Consider the following 17,233-nt stretch of genomic DNA (forward strand, 5'->3'; position numbering starts at 1 on the left):
ATTAGTCCTTTGTCAGATGTATAGATTGCAAAGATTTTCAACCACTCTGTGGATGTCTATTTACTGTGCTGATTGTTTCTTTTGCCGTGCAGAAGCTTTTTAGTTTAACTAAGTTCCATCTATTCATCTTTGTTTTTGTTGCATTTGCTTTTGGCTTCTTGGTCATGAAGGCTTTGCCTAAGCCAACGTCTAGAAGAGTTTTTCCCATGTTATCTTCTAGAATTTGTATGGTTTCAGGTCTTAGACTTAAATCTCTGATCCATCTTGAGTTGATTTTTGTATAAGATGAGCAATGAGGATCCAGTTTCATTCTCTTACCTGTAGCTAGCCAGTTATCCCAGCACCGTTTGTTGAATAAAGTGCTCTTTTCCCAATTTATAAGGTGCTCTTTTCCCAATTTGTTGTTTGCTTTGTCGATGATCAGTTGGCTGTAGTTATTTGGCTTTATTTCTGGGTTCTTTATTCTGTTCAATCGGTCTGTGTGCCTATTTTTATACCAGTACCATGCTGTTTTGGTGCCTATGGCCTTATAGTATAGTTTGAAGTCTGAAAATGTGATGTCTCCAGATTTGTTCTTTTTGGTTAGTCTTGCTTTGGGTATGCAGGCTCTTTTTTGGTTCCATGTAAATTTTAAGATTTTTTTTTCTAGTTCTGTGAAGAATGATAGTGGTATTTTGATGGGAATTGCATTGAATTTGTAGATTGCTTTTGGTAGTAGGGTCATTTTCACAATGTTGATTCTACCCATCCATGAACATGAGATATGTTTTCATTTGTTTGTGTCATTGATGATTTCTTTCAGCAGTGTTTTGTAGTTTTCTTTGTAGAGGTCTTTCACTTCCTTGGTTAGGTATATTCCTAAGTATTTTATTTTATTTTATTTTTAGCTAGTGTAAAAGGGGTTGAGTTCTTGACTTGTTTCTCAGCTTGGTCACTGTTGGTGTACCAACAGTACACTGATTTGTGTACATTGATTTTGTATCCTGAAACTTTGCTGAATTCATTTGCTGGTTCTAGGAGTTTTTTGGATGACTCTTTAGGATTTTCTATGTATACAATCATATCATCAAGAGGCCCAGATGGTTTTGCAGGTAACTTTTACCAAACTTCCAAGGAAGAATTAATCTCATCTTATTCAAATTGTTACAAAGAATAGACAAAAAAGGGAAAGCTTGCAAATTTATTTAATGAGATAAACATAATATTGATAATAAAATGAATAGAACAGAAATGAATCAAATAAGAAAAGAAAATAATCTTACAATTATATATCTTTACAAATCACAGATAAAGCACTCAACAAATGTGGTTTACTATTACTATTATTAGCCTTGACATCATGCAGACTGTGGTGGGAATCTGAAATTCACCACTTATCAGCTGTATGACCTGAAACAAGTTGCTGATCCTTTGAGCTTCAGGTTTCCTCACCTATAATATGGTAGATGTTGCAAAGTGCTGCTTAGCTTGGGATATTGTTGTATCCCTTGGGATATTGTTGTATCTCTCATTGATTAAATGAGAGAATGTATGTGAACGATTCTATAATGTTTATTATCAATCAAGATTATATAAAATTACCATCATAATTTTTATTAGAAAAGCATAAACCACAAAAAGATACACAATTCAACTACATCAAAATGTAGTAAAGCTTTTATTTTTCTATTCAACAATGCTCTAATTACAGTTACAAACCAACTAGAACCTGGGAGACAGTATTTGCCACAACAGATCATTATTATTCACAACATATAAAAATTTCCTACAGATTCACAGGAAAAAAACAACCCAGAGTAAGAATGGGAGAAGTATGCAAACAGCCAATTCACAAAAGGAATAAATGTATGATGAAATATACACTAGTTCTATCACCAGTTAGCACAGAAGTGCATATTAAAATGAGAAGCCTCTTTTTACTCATTAGATTGGAAAACAAAATATATTGTTTTGAAACATGATCTCACTCTGTCACCCAGGCTGGAGGGCAGTGGCAACCTCTGCCTCCCAGGCTCAGTTGATCCTTTTGCCTTAGACTCCTAAGTAGCTGGGACTACAGGCACCTACCACCATGCCCAGCTAATTTTTGTATTTTTTGTGGAGACAGGGTTTTACCATGTTGCCCAGGCTTGTCTTGGACTCCTGAGCTCAAGCTATCCTCCTGTCTCAGCCTCCCAAAGTGTTGGGATTACAGGCTTGAGCGACTGTGCCCAGCCATGGCAAAATTTTAAAGATGGATAACATTGATATTTAGAAGGATATAGGAAAATGCGATCTCAAACCACTGCTAATAATTTAATTGATACAGCCACTGTAGGGAACATTTCGCACTATTAAGTAAAAATCACAAATGACCCAACTCACAATCCACAAATATCACTTGTTATAGATCCAAGGAGAACTCTTGCATATGTACCCAAGAAAAATGCACACATCTGCCCAGTGTACTGTTGTGCGTAATACTGTCCAGTGTACTGTTTTGCATAATAGCAAAGAAATGGAAATAACCTAGGTATTCACCAAGGAGGAGTGGATCCATAAAACATGAAGATTTATATGCTGTACTATTCCTCAACAGTTACAAGGAGCAAACCATAAGAATATAATCAACATGATGATTTCAAAAACAGTGCAGAGTGATAAATGCATGTTAGATTTAAAAAATAAGATAAAACTAGTAGAAGACTTCTCACTTGAAGAGTACAGTATGGTGGGAAAGAATGTGGGTGCTTCTGTGTGTCTCACTGATACCTGCAAGTCTGATGGAACAGAAACTGGGGTAAGGTTTAAGGTAAAGAGGTGTATAAGGTCTCTGTAGGAACATCTCTTCTCACCAACTATGACAATGATTTGGTAAAAGAGAAGAATTGCTAAACTTTGCCATCTGTTTTCATCTGGCTAGGAATAAGTGGAGTATTTGCGAGAAAGCTACTTAATAACTTAATAACTTAAATAACTCTCCAAAAGTGGTGCCATTGTAAACAAAAAGCCCATTAAAAACATTATAAATACACTGTAAATTGATTATAAATTTCAAAATCTTAATATTCTGTCATATTAACTCAATTTCTCTTCACTACTACAATGAGGTTGACAAGATTTGTGAGGAATGTTTTTAGGTAATAGTGAACTCTGACACCAGCTTAGTCAGGACTATCCTGATTCACTTCCTATCCAGCTGAGCAACTCTTCTTCCAAGTTGAGCCTCTGAAAACTCTCCATAATAAGAATGGCTGAAGATCTGCAGCAAGCAGATTCAACTCAAGCTCAGCATTGATTCCATTGTGATAATAGAAGCAAATCCTAATTCCTCATATGAAAGCCAATATCTTCTAGAATTGTCCTCTACTGAGCATCTGTAAATATTGTTAAGATTTAATTTGGTATACTTAACAGAGCTTTCTAATACTCAGTTCTGTCCTATTGAGGAGAAGTATATTGGGAGAGAAAATAGCATTTAATTCCCCAATAAGGAGCTATTTGGATTAGGGGAAATATTAGCAAATAATTTATTTTTTCCTTGTAACTTTTTATTTTGATATCATTTCAAACTAAGAAAAATGTTGCAGGAAATAGTATAATGAAATCCACATATTCTTTCTGCAGGTTCGCCAATTATTGTCACCCATCTGCTTTGTCATTTTTTCTCTCTTTTTTTCCCCTTAAACTGCTTGAGATTAAGTTGCAAGCGTCAAACCTATTACCCCTAAACATGCCAATGTATATTTCCTATCAAGGACAATGTCTCACATGATTACAATACAGTGATCAAAGTTAGGAAATTTATCATTGATTCAATTAAAATCCACATCCATTGTCAAATTTTTCAAATTCACCATAAAGAGCTTTGTTATGGCAATTGACTGTCATAATAAATTTCAATTGACTGCCATAACAAGATTCTTTATGGTTAACTCCCTTTATGCATCCACCTCCTGCCCCCACTCCAATCCAGGATCCAATTCAGCACCCCATATTACATGATTGTTATATCTCTTTGGTTTCCTTTAATTCGCAACAATTTCTCAGATTTTCTTTGTCTTTCACTAAACAAATAATGTGAGTGCATTGTTCCCACGTGTATGGACTGTAGCTTTGGTAGATAAGGAGAAAAATGGACTTTCCAGCTGGACACCAAGTCAGGTGCATTATCTGTGGCCTCTCTTCCCATCAGATCTCTGTGACCACCCTCATTAACTCAAAGGAATTGAAGTCCTTCCGGACTCTACGAGCACTGAGGCCTCTTCGCGCGCTGTCCCAGTTTGAAGGAATGAAGGTACATTCTGCAGAAGAATGGGTAGAAGTTCAGTTAACAGGGAAAGGTGGAAAGACCAACAGTTCTTTTTGGGCTGAGATTTCCTTAAATTGCCAAGCTTTTCCTGGGTTACTTCCCAGCCTGCCCAGTGCTTAGAATTTGAGAGGTAGAGAAAAGCCTAATATATAGTTTCTACCCTAAAAGCTTCTGTGACAGCCAAGATGAGCTCTAGCTTCCCCTCAGAATCCTGGGGTAGGTGTCTGTAAGTCTCTAACACTGTCGTCACCAGGGCACTTCTCAAGGTATCCTCAGCGGCAACAGAGAGGACCTATTATGTAGGGAGCCGAGAGCAGGGCTTGTCATGGGGATGGGGCACATGTATGTGGAGATTAAGGACATAGCTCCAAGAGATCAAGCCCTGCACATCAGGCCCATGCTGAGAAGTCGAAGAGCCTGGTGCATCCTACCCATCTGTTATGGTTTTCTTTGCTTTTGTTTCCATAAGGTGGTGGTCAATGCTCTCATAGGGGCCATACCTGCCATTCTGAATGTTTTGCTTGTCTGCCTCATTTTCTGGCTCATATTTTGTATTCTGGGAGTACACTTCTTTTCTGGAAAATTTGGGAAATGCGTTAATGGAACAGACTCAGTTATAAATTCTACCATCATTACAAATAAAACTCAATGTGAAAGTGGCAATTTCTCTTGGATCAACCAGAAAGTCAACTTTGACAATGTGGGAAATGCTTACCTCGCTCTGCTGCAAGTGGTAAGTACAGTCAGTGTGTTTTTCACTCTGAGGAGAAAAAACTTCAGAGAATCATGAATTGTTTCTCAGCTAATAAAAATGCGGTGACTCCATTGTGATAATAGAAGCAAATCCTAATTCCTTATATGAAAGCCAATGCCTTCTGGAATTGTCCTCTACTGAGCATCTGCAACTTCACTGACTACTGAGCATCTGCAACTTCATTGACTGCTGAGCCTCAGCTTCCTAGTGATGCCCCTTTGAGGATCTGTACATCTCACATTGTCCTGTATGGCACCTTGCTGGCTCTCCACAACTCCAGGCAGAGAGGAGTGGAGCCTCAGGCGTAGGTCATGACACTTTGAACAGTTCCCTGTTTAAAGCACAGTTGCCAGGTCTTGAACAGGCAGTGCAAATAAATATGGCATCAGAAAAGAACCCTTAGCCAGTCTCTTTTCAGCTGTTGGGCCACAGCTTCAGCTTCTCTGGTAACTTTTAAGGTGGAAATTTCTTGTTTTTAAACTTTGTATCTTGTACAAATGAAGAAGAAGAAAAAAATCCAAGACACACATCCTTGAGTTCCCTTCTACTGTTCTTTCATTTGAGCATCCTGTCCTAGAAGGTTGGGGTATCATCTTATATATTCAGCCCACTGGGCCTCACCTGCTTTTCCATGCCATGTGTCTGTTGATGGCAAGTCTACATTTGTATTATTCATGTTTTTCTGCTTTTGTTGCAGGCAACATTTAAGGGCTGGATGGATATTATATATGCAGCTGTTGATTCCAGAGAGGTGAGTCAGTGTTCTACCATGTTCTGGAGTGTTAGGGTCAAGTCAGAGATATCATGACTACATGGACAGTCCAGAACTGGCATCATAGTTCCAGCAGCCGGGGTTCTCTGCCTTGTTTTCTTTGGAACAAAACGCTGTGAGATACCACTGCCTAATATAAAGGATTCTTATGCATCCTCTAGTGAGTATCTGATACCCCAATATTCTCTAAAGTCCAGTCTTCTTTCTCCATGGTGGCCAAGGAAAAACCACTCGTACAGGAGATGGAGCAAGAAGTGGCAGAATCACAGGATACCTTGATTTTCTTCTTACCTCTTCTCCAAATGGTTGGATAGGCAGAAACCAAATTTCAAAGAGTATCTGTTTTAGATTGTGGGAAACCTTAAGACTGCGCTAAATTTGCAAGGGAGACCCTCGCATGGCTCCAGACTCCCTAGTGATGGCCAACTGTTGAATTTTAGAGTTTCTAGTGGTGGCCAGCTGTTGAATTTTAGTTAAAGAAAAGATAATCACGGATTCCCAAAGTTGGAAGTGTACTCAGTAATCTAGCCTAGTTTCTATTTTCCAGCTTGGAAAGTTGAGGGATAAAAAGAAAGAGTTTCCCAAAGTCATAGAGTGAGCAGATGGTTGGCTCAATAATGAAGTCAATGGCAGAAATTATTGTTTTCTATTATAGCACATGTGTGTATTTCGACCTATTTGGGAGTCTGCAGAGTTGATGCCTAACACCTAAAAAGTATTCAGTACCTGTGAGCTGATACAGACTGAGTATCCCTTATCTGAAATGCTTGGGACCAGAAGTGTTTCGGATTTTGTAAGACTTGGGAATATTTGCATAATACAGTTGAGCATCCCTAATCTGAAAATCCAAAACACCACAGTGAACATTTCCTTTAAGCATGACCTTTGCATATTATGTCAGCACTCAAAAAGTTTCAGATTTTGGAGCACTTGAGACTTTGGATTTTCAGATTAGGGATGCTCAACCTGTAGTAGCAGTAGAGGTGGTTTGAGTAGTGTTATAGCAGCACCGAGGGATGAGAATTAATCTTTATGGCCATTCCAGTTGTCATTATAAATTCACAGATTGTCATTATAAGTTAATATACAGATGATGCATAGCAACAAATCTGAGTTTGCTTACTTCTGGGTGTGTTAATAAAATCAACTTTCTGGAAAGGCAAAGCTAACAGTAGATACTTAACTGTTTATAACAATTATAGTTTACATTGTGATATTTATATATACAATGTAATTTTATAATTATATATACAACATAATTTTATAATTACAATTTATAGCAAAGGAAATATTTTAAAAATACTAATGTACTCATTTCTTTTGTCTTTTTGAGTACATGACCTTCACTCTAGTTTGGCTTTGACATCCATCTGCACGGAGGTGGAGATGGGGAGTGGGGAGGAAAGGTTTTGCAGATGTGTAGTAGACAAGGTGTGTGGCTTGCAGATGCTCCCAGAGTGAGTGACAGGTGGGTGGAAGTGTGTGGAGGGGTGCCTGTTTTGATGCCGGTCCTGATATGTACTGGTTGTTGTATGCTAGCTTCTAGCTTGATGGTTGTTGTCTGTGTAGTCACCCAGCACCTTGCTGGCCTCAAATATTGAAGTTGTGGTTGTTGACGATGTGGGCATTCTCCCCATCATCTCCTCCTGGCCTTAAATACTGGTTCTCTGCCATATCCTCCACATGGTCCCTGGCAGTCTACTCCCATCCCTTGCTACAAGGCCCAACATGACAGGCCCATGGCTATCAACTCCGTGTCCAAGCCACATGAGAACTGAGAGGTTCAAGAGGCTTCTCTCTGTTCAATTATGTTACTCAAATCTCTTAAGTCAGCCTGCCTGCCTAATATATCTCAGGGCTTCCCAGTAGTAATTCCTTCCAGAAAATGCAGAAGTAAAGCAAGAATACCCTCTTTGCCTTCCATGTTTCCCTCAATTTACTGCATTCCAACCCCCCTTTCCAGACCCAAAGAGGAATAATCAGGACACACATCTTGTAGCTCTGATTTTCTGTCTCTGTTTATTTTTCCTACATTTCCTATGGACAAATTGGGTGAGCTTTGATAATTTCATCTTTTTGTCTAAATCTCCCTCCAGTAAAACTCTCCACCTTCACACCTTTGATCTAACAAAGAGGGACATGAAGGAGTACAGACATTCCTATATCTCAAAGCAGTAACCTAACATGCAAGACTATTAGCCCAATTGGCAATTTTATTTTAAATGTCCAATGCTGAATATTCTTTCCATTACATTGTTTTTGTACTCATGTCTACCTTTTGTTCAAATAAATGGATGCCTCAAGCAAACCTGGACTAAGGTCAGGTAGTCTTCATAGCAAAAGAGAGAAATAATATTTTCAAATAATTACCTTCATTACACTAGTCTACATTGTGAGTGTTGAATAACAAATACCATAAGTGCATTCAACATTAGTCAGAGCTATCAGCACTTATATCTTTGATGTGATAGAGGGAAAAAAAGTGAAATCTTTTTGCCACCTGCCTAAAAGTGCTTGAAGCCAATAACAATGCAAAGGACTTGGATGAAAGGGCTCTCAGATGATTTGGCTTGTACCTTGGACTGGGAGAGCTTGGTTGGAGTCAATTTGTGTCCATTTTAGAGCTCGATCATTCATTCATTCATTTAGATATTCATTCCATGTGTATCAAAAATCTACATATCAGAAGGTATGCTAGGCACTAGGAAGTTAAGAGTGAAAGAACATAACCACATATTAAGTAAAGCAGTGGGCCTCTATATGGGGGTCATAGTAGTTCAACAACACTTAGTAGTTTAGTCACCTCTGCCCAAGGTGAACGTGCCCCTCCTGTGGTGGCCTCACCTCCAGTCAGGTTCCCTCCAATTACATACCCATATGGACATTCCATATGGATGACTTTTTAAAAAGACAAATGTGATCATACCACTCTTCTCCCTTACAATCCCTCAATGATTCTCCTTTGCTTAGAGTAAAAAGCCGATTTTCCATCACCCCAGGTCCCCACCACACGCCATCACTCAAGCTGAGCTGGGAAAACTGAAAGACAGGCTCCCAACAGGGGCCATGGCTGTTAGGAAGAGGCTATGTAGTCAATGTTGCTGCTAAGAAACACCTTGGTCTTCTAGATAAGGTAGTTAGAATGCTTATGTTTTTCTCCAGTAATTGTTTTTTTCTCTTATTAAAAAAATTTCTAACAGAAAGAACAACAGCCAGAGTTTGAGAGCAATCCACTCGGTTACATTTACTTCGTAGTCTTTATCATCTTCGGCTCATTCTTCACTCTGAATCTCTTCATTGGTGTTATTATTGACAACTTCAACCAACAGCAGAAAAAGATAAGTATCTGGATTGTCTTGATTTGGTAATTTTATCTCTGTCCTCCCAATGCATTAATAAAACATAATTCTGGCCTAGAATATTATACAAACTAGCCTTTACGATCTGCACAATAACAAGGAGGGAGCTCCCATGTCTGCCTGGAGATGATCCTCAAAGATGAGGCTGAAAGAAGACTGAAAACATCTGGGTTTAATTAAGTCATTACTTTTATTTTCTTTTACCTTCTTAATCAATGGACATTGCTACTATTGAGATGAAACCCATTAATAACTGAACCCTAACAGAACAACAACCACCAGGATTAGTATTTATTAAATATGACACTAGGGTCATATTTTAATAACCTTTCAAATGCACTTTATTATCCACTGTAAAAATAATATACTCTCCTTTTTCAGCCAGTGTGTCCTGGCCCCCAGCACCCAAGCCTCAGCATATCTATCCACCCTACTTGGAAAGAAGATGACTGGGGAAGAGGCAGGGCTAGGGAGGTTTTCTTCCCCATGCACTATAATAAACACATGTTTATTTTGCTGATTCTAAAATCCACCGGAGCTTTGTAGTGAATGTGGAAAATTAAGGAAGATAAAAAGAAAATTTAAATCACCCAAAGGTGGCCACCAAATGATAACCACTTTAGACAATGCCTCTTATGATTTTGGTATAATCCATTCCAGTCACTTTGTATTACTTTTACACAGTTAGGATTACCGTATATTTTTAATTTTGTAGTTTTGACCTCATTAGTTATAAGCTTATGTCATAAAATTATCTTTGCTATAAGAATTCTCAGAGCCCCTGGCAGGGCGTGGTGGCTCACACCTGTAATCCCAGCACTTTGGGAGGCTGAGGCGGGGAGATCACTTGAGGTCAGGAGTTCGAGACCAGCCTGGCCAACATGGTGGAACCCAGTCTCTACTAAAAGTACAAAAAAATTAACCAGCTGTGGTGGTACACGCCTATAATCCCAGCTACTTGGGAGGCTGAGGCAGGAGAATTGCTTGAACTCGGGAGGCGGAGGTTGCAGTAAGCTGAGATCACTCCACTGAATTCCAGCCTGGGCAACAGAGCGAGACTCCATCTCAAAAAAGAAAAAAAAAGAAAAAAAAAGAATTCTCAGGGCTGAATTACATTGCATATTATGGATAGACCATAATTTATCCTGATAATTCCCCTCTTTGGACAGTTATAGGTTGTTTTTAAATTTCTTGCTCTTCTAAAACAATTATGACCATTTTTAAAATTCTGTGTATCTCTGATTATTTCTTCAGCATAAATTCCTAGAATTAGAATATTAAAAGCATTGAAGACATATTGTCAAAATACCTTCCAGAAATGCTGTGCTAGGTACCCTTATTCTGCAGAATATGAAAATGCGTGGTTACTGAGATCTCATCATTCTAATTGTTATACTTTTATTATCTTTTTTAGACTGATGGGGAAAAGTGTTATCTCATTGTTTTATATTTATTTATTTGATCATTAGTGAGGTTACACACTTTTTCACAGATTGATGGCCACAAGTATTTCTCCTTTAAGAGTTTTTTATTTATATCATTTGTCTATTTTTAAGTCTGAGATTGCCATCTTTTTTGTATGCATTTTTATATAATTAGTCCAATTTGTGACATGCATCTTATATTTTTGTAATAACATATTTAACTTATAGACATTAGTATTTTTCGGAGTCAAATTCCCAATCTTGTTGTTTTTGGATTTTTTTTTAATTGTACTTATGAACTAAAGGCATTTCTCAATCCCCAAATCAAGTAACTAAGTATTCTCCTTTGGTTTTCCTAATTGTTTTATGGCTTTCTTTTATTTTTCCTCTGGACTCTCATAATTCATCCAAAATGTACCTTGATACCAATTGGCCTTCTTAGCATCTGCTGGGGAAGTTGTTCCCTGTTGTTACACAAACTGTATTGCTTCTGCTACTCAGGAGTGTGTGATGTAGCATCCTCTCTGTAATATGCATCTTGATTTCTATCACTACCTGCAATTTGGATGTCAGCCTTTGTGATTTTAGATTTAAACTTACATTAGAAATCATTGTTTTGATCAATCTACTATATCCTTTTGTTTTGTCTTGTTTTACTTTTTATTACAGAAAATCTCAAACATGCACAAGAGTGTACTAGAATTAACCTAAAATACCCATCACCCAGAACAACATTTATTGACTTAGGAATGTGCTTGTTCTAAGCCATATATGCCCTTACTCAACTCTGCCACCAGATTTTTTTTATGGAGCAAACCACAGACATCACATCATTTGATTCATAAATATTTTAGGACATATCTCTTTTTAAACATAACCACAATTCCATTAGCACACCAAAAAATTTAATGTGAGTTCTTTAAATTCATCAAATACCCAGTCTATTTTCAAATTGGTCTGAGCCTTTAATTTAAAAGAAAAATGTTTATTTATTAATTCTGTGTTTCACTGTTGAAGCTTTTTGTTTGTTTGTTTTCAAGTCAGGATTCAAATACATAAGGTCTTTCCGTTTGACAACTTTCTTGTTCTCTGAAATGCCACAATGTTCCAAGTTTAGGTTGTACCTTTCCTGCCCTAGATCTGTAATCAGCCATTTCTCTAAAAACTGTTTGTTTCTTTGTGGGAAACGGTCTCCAAGACCACAATCTAGAATGCTCATTGTCATTGTTTCTAAGCCTTTGAGTGGACAGAGTTGCTTAAAATTCAGGACTACAAGGAAATATATAAGTGGAAGTTTGCATACTGATAACTCAAATTCAGGACTACAAAGTTTTCACTTAACATCTATATCTCCCCTTTTCCACACTGAGAAACCTTATTCTCAAAGGCAAAAACGATAGAATTTAAAATTTCCACAATTACTCATTTTCTTTATCTCACAACACACATACACACACTACAGTCTCAGAATAGTGGCATTAATACTATTATGACATATATGATTACTAAAAGACTAATTTCTTCCCAGCATCCCAGAACAACTTGATTAATTTTTAGGTTGACTTCTAGGGCTACATATTTTTATCTGTGCTGGTGGAGTAAAGTCAACCCCCAAACCCTCATCAAAGTAAGCCTGGAGTCACAAATAATCAGGGAAGACTGGCTTTTTACTCATAGTCTGCACTGACACAATTTTCTGGTTGTCTTCCATTGCCAACAGACAGATTCGGGTTTTTTTTCTTTACCCTTCTGTTGGCTGCCTTTGGATAGTCCCATATTCTTGCGAAGACGTCTGTGCCTCTCCTGCCTTTGCATAGGCCTTATTTCCCATTTACCCCCTTACATTTACTAAAAACTGAGATTCTAGTTTACAGAGATTAGTAAATGTTGTAAGACCAGCCACGGCTTTGGGCTGATTTACTAGTCTATCTTTTTGATCTCTCAATTTTCAGACCCCCAATTTTTTTTCTTACTTCTATGCAAGTTCAGCTTTACATTTTAAAAGAATTCTGTTCTAGTTTATCTAGCCTTTCTAAATATGTTGCCCCCAAATTTCCAGATATGAGAATCCTAGTTCATTTTTCTGTTCTTTCTTGCTCAGTAGTGAAAATAGTTAGAACTTTTTTTTTTTCCCTGAGAGTGGCTCTGAACAGATTTTATGCAGCTTTGTTAGTAGTGTTATGTGTATTCATTATTTAAGAGAAATTCAATTGCCCTTTATGAGATGTTTGTCTAAAATTTTGTACTAATTTCTATTTTTGTTGCATCACGGTTTGATTTATGCAAGCTGAAATATATCAAATTTTTGTAAAGATTCTGTGTATATTTGCAAATATTTGTAACCTTTCTGTTCTAAAAAGTGAAAAATAACTGATAAAGGTAACTTTATTTCTCCTGTATACCTTAACTTAAATCTTGTTTCTTTACAGCATTTTGCTATGGTCCAGTCTTTTAAGCTTACCATTGAAATTTTAGGAATTGTTAATAGAAATGTAATGTAATTTTAAAATTGTGTCAAAAAATTCAGAACTAGATTCCAAAAAAAAAACTGTTAAAGGTAATTAGCTTTTATCTTCTCCATATACTTAGGTGGCCAAGACATTTTTATGACAGAAGAACAGAAGAAATACTATCATGCAATGAAAAAATTAGGATCCAAAAAACCTCAAAAACCCATTCCACGGCCTCTGGTGAGAGCAATTGAATGACTGTAAATATGTAGAACAGTTGAGTTACTGTGAGGAACTCAAATTTCCGCAATGCCATCCTTCTTTATTTTTAAAATTTGCAGACATTAAGGACTCAACAGAAGTCAAGACATATTCAAACACTTAGGAAAATTAGATACTCAAATTCAAAAGTAAGAGCCTGGACAACAACTTAAATTTATTTTTTAGTGAGCCAGGCCGTATGTGCTTAAGTAAATACTTATTGCAACCATATGAACTTAGTGGTTTGTTTGAACTTAATTTTGACCAGTTTTATTTTATTTTATTTCAGTAGTTTTTGGGGAACAGGTGGTTTTTTGTTCCATGTGTAAGTTCTTTAGTGGTGATTTCTGAGGTTTTGGTGCACCTGTCACCCAAGCAGTGTACACTGTACCCAATGTGTAGTCTTTTATTCCTCACCCTCTTCCCACCCATTTCCTTGATTCCCCAAAGTCCATTATATCATTCTTACACCTTTATGTCCTCACAGCTTAGGTCCTACTTATAAGTGAGAACATACAATACTTGATTTTCCATTCCTGAGTTACTTCACTTAGAATAATGGTCTCCAACTCCATCCAGGTTGCTGCAAAGGCCATTATTTCATTCCTTTTTATGGCTGACTAGTATTCCATGGTGTAGATATACCACATTTTCTTTATCTGTTCTTTGGTTGGCAGGCATTTAGGTTGGTTTCACATTTTTGCCATTGCGAATTGTGCTGCTACAAACATGTGGTGTGTGTTAAGTGTCTTTTTCATGTAATAACTTCTTTTCCTTTGGGTAGGTACCTAGTAGTGAGATTGCTGAATCGGATAGTAGTTCTACTTTTGGATCTTTAAGGAATTTCCATACTGGTTTTCATAGTGGTTATGCTAGTTTACATTCCCACCAACAGTGTAAAAGTGTTCCCTTTTCACCACATCCATGCCAACATCTATTATTTTTTGATTTTTAAATTATGATCATTCTTGCAGGAGTAAAGTGGCATCCCATTGTGATTTTAATTGGCATTTCCCTGATAATTAGTGATGTTGAGCATTTTTTTTCTGTGTTTCTTGGCCATTTGTAAATCTTCTTTTGAGAATTGTCTGATTATGTCCTTTGCCTACTTTTGGATAGAATTGTTTTTGTCTTGATGATTTGTCTGAGTTCCTTGTAGATCCTGAAAATTAGTCTTTTGTCAGATGCATAGTTTGTGAATATTTTCTCCCACTTGATGAGTTGTCTCTTTACTCTGCTGATTATTTATTTTGCTGTGCAGAAGATTTTTAGTTTAATTAGGTCTCATTTATTTATTTTTGTTTTTGTTGCATTTGCATTTGGGTTCTCGGTCATGAATTCTTTGCCTAAGCCAATATCTGGAAGAGTTTTCTTGATGTTATATTCTATATTCTAGAATTTGTATGGTTTCAGGTCTTAGAGTTAAGTCTGATCCATCTTGAGTTGATTTTTTTTCTTTTTTTCTTTTCTTTTCTTTTATTTTTATTATACTTTAAGTTTTAGGGTACATGTGCACAATGTGCAGGTTTGATTTTTGTACCAGGTGAGAGATGAGGATCTAGCTTCATTCTTCTACATGCAAATTGCCAATTATCCCAACACAATTTGTGGGATAGGGTGCCCTTTCCCCAGTTTATGTTTGTTTGCTTTGCCAAAGATCAATTGGCTGTAACTATTTGACTTTTTTGGGGGATTCTCTATTCTGTTCCATTGGTCTACATGCCTGTTTTTATGCCAGCACCATGCTGTTTCAGTAACTATGGCCTTGTAGTATAGTTTAAAGTCTGGTAATGTGATGCCTCCAAATTTGTTCTTTTTGCTTAGTCTTGCTTTGGCTATGCAGGCTCTTTTTTGGTTCCATATGAATTTTAAGATTTTTTTTCTGGTCCTGTGAAGGATGATGGTGGTATTTTGTTGGGAATTGCACTGAGCCTGTAGATTGCTTTTGATAGTATGGTCATTTTCACAATGTTAATTCTACCTATCCATGAGCAGGGGATGTGCATCCATTTGTTTGTGTCATTAATGACTTTTTTCAGCAGTGTTTTGTAGTTTTCCATGTAGAGATCTTTCATCTCCTTGGTTGAGTATATTTCTAAGTATTTTATTTTTTTCTGCAGCTGTTGTAAAATAAATTGAATTCTTGATTTGTTTCTCAGCTTGGTTGTCGGTGTACAGCAGTGCTACTGATTTATGTACATTGATTTTGTATCCTGAAACTTTACTGAATTCATTTTTCAGATCTAGGAACTTTTTGGATGAGTCTTTAGGGTTTTCTAAGTATACAGTCATATCCTTGGCAAACAGCAATAGTTTGACTTCCTCTTTTCCAATTTGAATGCTCTTTATTTCTTTCTCTTATCTGATTGCTCTGGCTAGGACTTCTGAGTGCTATGTTGAATAGAAGTGGTGAAAGTGGGCATCCTTATCTTGTCCCAGTTGTCATGGGGAATGCTTTCAACCATTACCTGTTCAGTATGATGTTGGCTGTGGGTTTGTCATAGATGGCTTTTACTACCATGTGCTATGTTCCTTCTATGCCAATTTTGCTGAGGGTTTTATCATAAAGAGATGCGGAATTTTGTCAAATGCTTTTTCTGTGTCTGTTGAAATGATCATATAATTTTTGTTTTTAATTCTGTTTGTGTGATGTATCACATTTATTGACTTGTGTATGTTAAACCATCCCTGCATTCCTGATATAAAACCCACTTGATCATGGTGGATTTTCTTTTTGATACGCTGTTGGATTTAGTTAGCTAGTATTTTTTGAGTATTTTTGCACCTATTGTAATCAGGAATATTGGTCTGTAGTTTTCTTTTTTGTTGTGTCCTTTCCTGGTTTTGGTATTAGGGTGATACTGGCTTCATAGAATGATTTAGGGAGGATTCCCTCTTTCTCTATCTTTTAGTGTAATCACCCTTGCCCCCTGCCTAGTCAGAGCCAATTTATCAAGATGGGGGAATTGCAATGGAGAAAGAGTAATTCACACAGAGCTGGCTGTGTGGGAGATGGGAGTTTTATTATTACTCAAATCAGTCTCCCTGAGCATTCAGGGATCAGAGTTTTTAAAGATAATTTGGCAGGTAGGGGCTAGGGAAATGGGGAGTGCTAATTGGTCAGGTTTGATATGGAATCATAGGGGGTCGAAATTAGGTTTTCTTGCTGTCTTCTGTTCCTGGGTGGAATGGCAGACCTGGTTGAGGCAGATTATGGGTCTGGGTGGTGTCAGCTGATCCATCTAGTGCAGGGTCTGCAAAATATCTCAAGCACTGATCTTAGGTTTTACAATACTGATGTTATCCCCAGGAGCAATTTGAGGAGGTTCAGACTCTTGGAGCCCAGGGGCTTCATGACCCCTTAACCTTAATTTCTAATCTTGTAGCTAATTTGTTAGTCCTGCAAAGGCAGACTGGTCCCCAGGCAAGAGGAGGGGTCTTTTGGGGAAAGATCTATTATCAATTTTGTTTCAAAGTCAGGCCATGAACTGAATTCCTTCCCAAAGTTAGTTCAGCCTATGCCCAGGAGTGAACAAGGACACCTTAAAGGTTAGAAGAAGATGGAGTCCATTAGTTGTGATTTCTTTCACTATCATAATTTCCTCAGTTATAATTTTGCAAATGCGTTTCTTTAAGTAGGACTGGTACCAATTCTTCTTTAAATGTCTGATAGAATTCAGCTGTTAATCCATCTGGTCCTGGACTTTTTTTGGTTGGCAATTTTTTTATTACTGTTTCAATCTTGCTACTTTTTATTGGTCTGTTCAGAGTTTCTATTTCTTCCTGATTTAATCTAGGATGGTTGTATGTTTCCAGGAATTTATCCATTTCCTCTGGACTTTCTAATTTGTGCATGTATGTGTTTGTAGTAGCCTTGAATGATCTTTTGTATTTCTCTGGTATCAGTTGTACTATCTCCTGT

At 37.2% G+C, this 17,233-nt stretch overlaps 1 protein-coding gene across 3 annotated transcripts in view; it reads left to right on the top strand.

Annotated features, from left to right (window-relative positions):
* The window catches only part of SCN11A (sodium voltage-gated channel alpha subunit 11), a 195,818-nt gene that overhangs the window by 164,493 nt on the left and 14,092 nt on the right, over nucleotides 1–17,233 (top strand). For 2 of the 3 annotated variants that reach the window (XM_032159133.1, XM_032159134.2), the window contains 5 exons: nucleotides 4,175–4,276; nucleotides 4,761–5,024; nucleotides 5,743–5,796; nucleotides 9,018–9,155; nucleotides 13,186–13,290. In XM_032159133.1, coding sequence (XP_032015024.1) covers nucleotides 4,175–4,276; nucleotides 4,761–5,024; nucleotides 5,743–5,796; nucleotides 9,018–9,155; nucleotides 13,186–13,290 — 663 coding nt within the window. Of the gene's footprint in view, nucleotides 1–4,174; nucleotides 4,277–4,760; nucleotides 5,025–5,742; nucleotides 5,797–9,017; nucleotides 9,160–13,185; nucleotides 13,291–17,233 lie in introns of all 3 variants that reach the window. The other variant, XM_032159132.1, reaches the window with a different exon arrangement.

Source organism: Hylobates moloch, unplaced genomic scaffold, assembly GCF_009828535.3.
Source record: "Hylobates moloch isolate HMO894 unplaced genomic scaffold, HMol_V3 SCAFFOLD_8, whole genome shotgun sequence".
Taxonomy (NCBI): Eukaryota; Metazoa; Chordata; class Mammalia; order Primates; family Hylobatidae; genus Hylobates; species Hylobates moloch.